The following is a 3,706-nucleotide window of genomic DNA, read 5'->3' as shown; positions in this document are numbered from 1 at the left end:
TCATGTTAATAAAGAGATGTGGTAAATATGAACTAAAAAGGATTAAGAATAATTAAGTGTTATTAAAATTATTAAAAACATTATAAATTATTAGATATATTGATTAAGAGATATAATTAAATAAAGTACATATAAACAATATACAGTTTGTTCGTAGTAGACAACTAACACAGTTTGAACCAAATGACTTTCAACTTTTTCACAACAGAAAACTCACAATAATTTTTCACAGCAGAAAGCAGCTTTTCTCATGAACCAAACGTACCCTAAATAAGGGGCCTCCTACTTTTGGGTCCGAGCAGAAAGCATGTTGGACTAAGTCTTTTTATTTTCATCCCTAGACATCAAAAAAATAATAAACTATATCTTTTGTTTTTTCAAAAATGTTCAGTCAAACTAGGAGTTGTTATTGATCATGCCATAGCCACGTTGATGTCATCAGTGTGTCCCTTAATTGAGTGGGTTTACAGGTTAGAACTGCGGTGAGCAAAGAGACTCAGTGGAGACGAGATGTTGAAGGATAGTATTATTTGATTTGTTACTGAAATAGTGAGACGAGATTCACACATATTTATCGATATATCTTCAACCAAGCTGGTTGTCGTCATTTTTAGGGTGTTTGATTGGAGGAATCACTTCATCCAAAATGTGGTGGTGCAGCATGGATCTATTTCTCAAATTTGGTGGAATGAGCATATTCCTCATATTAGTACTAACACAACTAACTATAAGGAACGAGGTGATGATGGATCAACTCATTTCATTCCACAAACGAAACAAAAAAGTGAGGAGTGGGAAGATGATGGACTAGCTCATTCCTCAAACCAAACAGCCTATTAGTTTCTTATATCCATTGCACCATTAATTACCTTCCCTTAAACCATCCATGCGAGAATCGAATTGTCTGCTCCCATTCCTTGCAAGCAGAAGTCATCCCATGTTCTCGACAAAATTTAAGCCCAGAATGCCACCTCAAGGACCAAATTGGTTCTATCATAATTTGAGGACCAATCTGAGCCAAAGCCATCTTATCATTCGAGGGATGAAAATGGTCACACAGGCCTAACCGACAACAGCACGACACAACCTAGAGTTTGATGAGAATAAACAACACGATACAGAAACAGCAGAATGGATTTGCACAGATGAAACCTACCATTGGAGCAAAAGAAAACATCAAGCACACAAACTAGCACCTAGCGGTAATGCTTAGCCTCATGACAAAAAATTTTCTGCTACAAAGATAAAACATTGCCTATGTTCCTAATACAGTGATCTATCAGCTGTCATAACTCGTTGTCAATGATGTTTCTGATCATATCCATAGGAATTAGCCCCTCGGTGCGTATGGCATCTTTGTTTTGGTCTGGACTGAAGAAGTAAAGGGTCGGAAGCCCTCTTACCTGAAAGCTTCAGCATTAGTGACTTCAAAAATTGAAGGAAAAAAAAGAACCCTAAATAAGAATGTAATCAACACATTGTTCGCTTCAATGAGTGCCATTTTGGTTGTACCTGCATGTCTTTTGCAAATTCATATTCATCATCTGTGTCCACCTTCACAAACAGGGCATTGTCCTCATACTCAACTGCAAGCTGCAATACATTGAAAGGACTTATTAGAGATACTACATGATGTATCAACATAGAAAGAGCAATTAGATAATCTTCTTGTCCTGAAAAAAGGGAGCACACGTAAGTGCGAACAGCTCCAAGATTCAAGATACCGGCAATAGTTAAACAGAATCTCAAGTGATTGACTATGATTTAATAAAAGCTAGAAATCCAAAAGTGGTTTTCAACAAGATTTTTTCTTCTTGGTCATCTTTTCACATTGTTTTCAAAAGAAACAAAAGAAGAATCACTAATTGCTAAAGATACTAATATTTGCTAGGGGAAGTCTTTTATTATTTTCAGAAAATATTTTTTTTTCATTTCGCATGAAAATTCTAAACTGTCCAAATTCTAAATTCCTCTCGTAGGCCTTGTCAACTTGTCCTATACCAGACTACACCAGCTACCAAGCTGTCTAAATTCCTCTAAAATAATATAGTCTGATATTAATCTAGACTAAATCGCCCAATGAAAGTATTTAAATATACTCAGAAGCTTCACATATTGCTTAATCCAGCAGAACCTATGCAAAGCATAGCTGTGTACTGCATTCCTTTCCATTTCAAAGCATGGTTGCCGCTGAAGGTGTCACTGACGAGGCACATAGAACTCGTTTATACCACTGGTCCCATAACTCCCATTGATTGCAACTTCACAGACAGGCATTGTGTTGGCCAAGATATCAAAAGTCACACAGGCAAACCAAATGATGGAAAACTGGCAGGGAGGGTGGCTCACCATCTCGATGTCCTGCGCCATCTGAACACAGGGCCCGCACCAGGTCGCGTAGAAGTCAACGATGAGCGGCACCTTCCTCTGCCCCCTCACCAGCTCCTGCACCTCCTCGGCTGACACCTTCTTCTGCAACCACGAGTAATGCAAAGCACCGCTCAGACTCGAACTCACCGACTGCCGAGGAGCAGAAAGATTTGCGATCCAGTGAACCGTGCTGCGTACCACGAGGTAGTCCGGCGCTATGTACTTGCCAGAGCCCGGCACGTAGGGAACCACCGTCTCCGTGGAGGCGTTCCGTCGAAGGGTTGGCGCGCGGCGAGTGTTGGCGCCTACGCCAAAGAGGCTGCAGCTGCGGGAGCGGTCCCAGCGCGCAGGGGAGAGCGGAATTGGGAGAAGAAGAGGCCTCGGGATCAGGAAGGGCGCACGGGGAATGGAACCAGCGGCGCACGCCGACAGGAAGGCGGCGGCCGGAGCCATGGCGGAAACGGAGAGGCGCAGTGGAGGGGAGACAAATCCTATCCGGAAGGCTCCGTGGAAATGATAGTACTGTACAGTTCACGCTTTTTTAACACGGGTATCCACATCTTGGTAGTCCGTAGATCTGGGCATTCACCTTAGCCCAAAATTTGGGTCGAGCTTTTCGAGCTTTTTAAATTTCGAATATCTAGAAATGATATCTCAACATAAACTTTATATATTGGGTACTCAAATTTTCGAGTATTCGAATTTTTTGTGTTCAGATTCAGATAGCCCGTTTTACCTAATTTAATATAAATATATAACCAACTAGCACCACAACAGCGCAATAAGTATTTAGTTTAAACTTTCTATATAACAAAAGTGACCAAAATTATCATATTGTTGGGCACCAAATTGAGGTGCGGACAGTCCGGCTCTGAGACCGGACGGTCCGCGGTCCGGACGGTCCGCGCCTGTGGGCCGGACGGTCCGCGCACGCGCAGAATAGATTAGGGTTCCGAGTTTTTCACTGCGTTTGTTGGCGAAAATCGCGGGATTTGCTCGGAGTTTTGTTGGTAACGGGTCCAGCCCCCTCCTCTATAAAAACAGAGGATTACGGCCGATTAATCATCATCAATCGAATCAATACAACTTCTATTCGCATTTATTTCTAGTACAATTAGAAGTAGTTCTAGTTTAGCTTCTCGATCCCTAAATTCTTCGCCTCTCTTCGACTCTACGTCGATTAGAGAAGTCTAGGTCGGCCGGCCCGAGCCTAGACAACTCCTAGGATCTCTTCTCCCCGACGGGGTCCCTCCCAGAAGCGAGATCCAGGCGCCGCCGGCGATCTTCCGCCGCCCCTGCGCACGCGCGGACCGTCCGACCCCAGGGTGCGGACCGT

The 3,706-nt window shown here is 42.9% G+C and overlaps 1 protein-coding gene across 1 annotated transcript; it reads right to left on the bottom strand.

The window, feature by feature from the left end:
* Positions 1-853: 853 nt before the first annotated feature.
* LOC100282002 (uncharacterized) lies at positions 854-2,898 on the bottom strand. The gene is made up of 4 exons (NM_001154916.3): positions 2,569-2,898; positions 2,350-2,472; positions 1,513-1,593; positions 854-1,403 (listed from the first exon to the last, which is right to left on the bottom strand). Exons 1-4 carry the CDS (start codon positions 2,821-2,823, stop codon positions 1,287-1,289), a joined length of 576 nt encoding a protein of 191 aa, NP_001148388.1. The 5' UTR covers positions 2,824-2,898; the 3' UTR covers positions 854-1,286.
* Between the last annotated feature and the right edge of the window lie 808 nt (positions 2,899-3,706).

Source organism: Zea mays, chromosome 1, assembly GCF_902167145.1.
Source record: "Zea mays cultivar B73 chromosome 1, Zm-B73-REFERENCE-NAM-5.0, whole genome shotgun sequence".
NCBI classification, from domain to species: Eukaryota; Viridiplantae; Streptophyta; class Magnoliopsida; order Poales; family Poaceae; genus Zea; species Zea mays.
The sequence above is the reverse complement of the archived record's forward strand: the minus strand, read 5'-3'. Positions and strand labels throughout refer to the sequence as shown.

What these genes read in the sequence shown, in the direction of transcription:
- LOC100282002 (NM_001154916.3), bottom strand. Translation starts at nt 2,823, where the DNA reads ATGGCTCCGGCCGCCGCCTTCCTGTCGGCGTGCGCCGCTGGTTCCATT. An exon ending in TAGCGCCGGACTACCTCGTG is followed by an intron (nt 2,473 to 2,568) that starts GTACGCAGCACG and finishes TCGTGGTTGCAG; the next exon opens with AAGAAGGTGTCAGCCGAGGA. An exon ending in AATTTGCAAAAGACATGCAG is followed by an intron (nt 1,404 to 1,512) that starts GTACAACCAAAA and finishes TGAAGCTTTCAG; the next exon opens with GTAAGAGGGCTTCCGACCCT.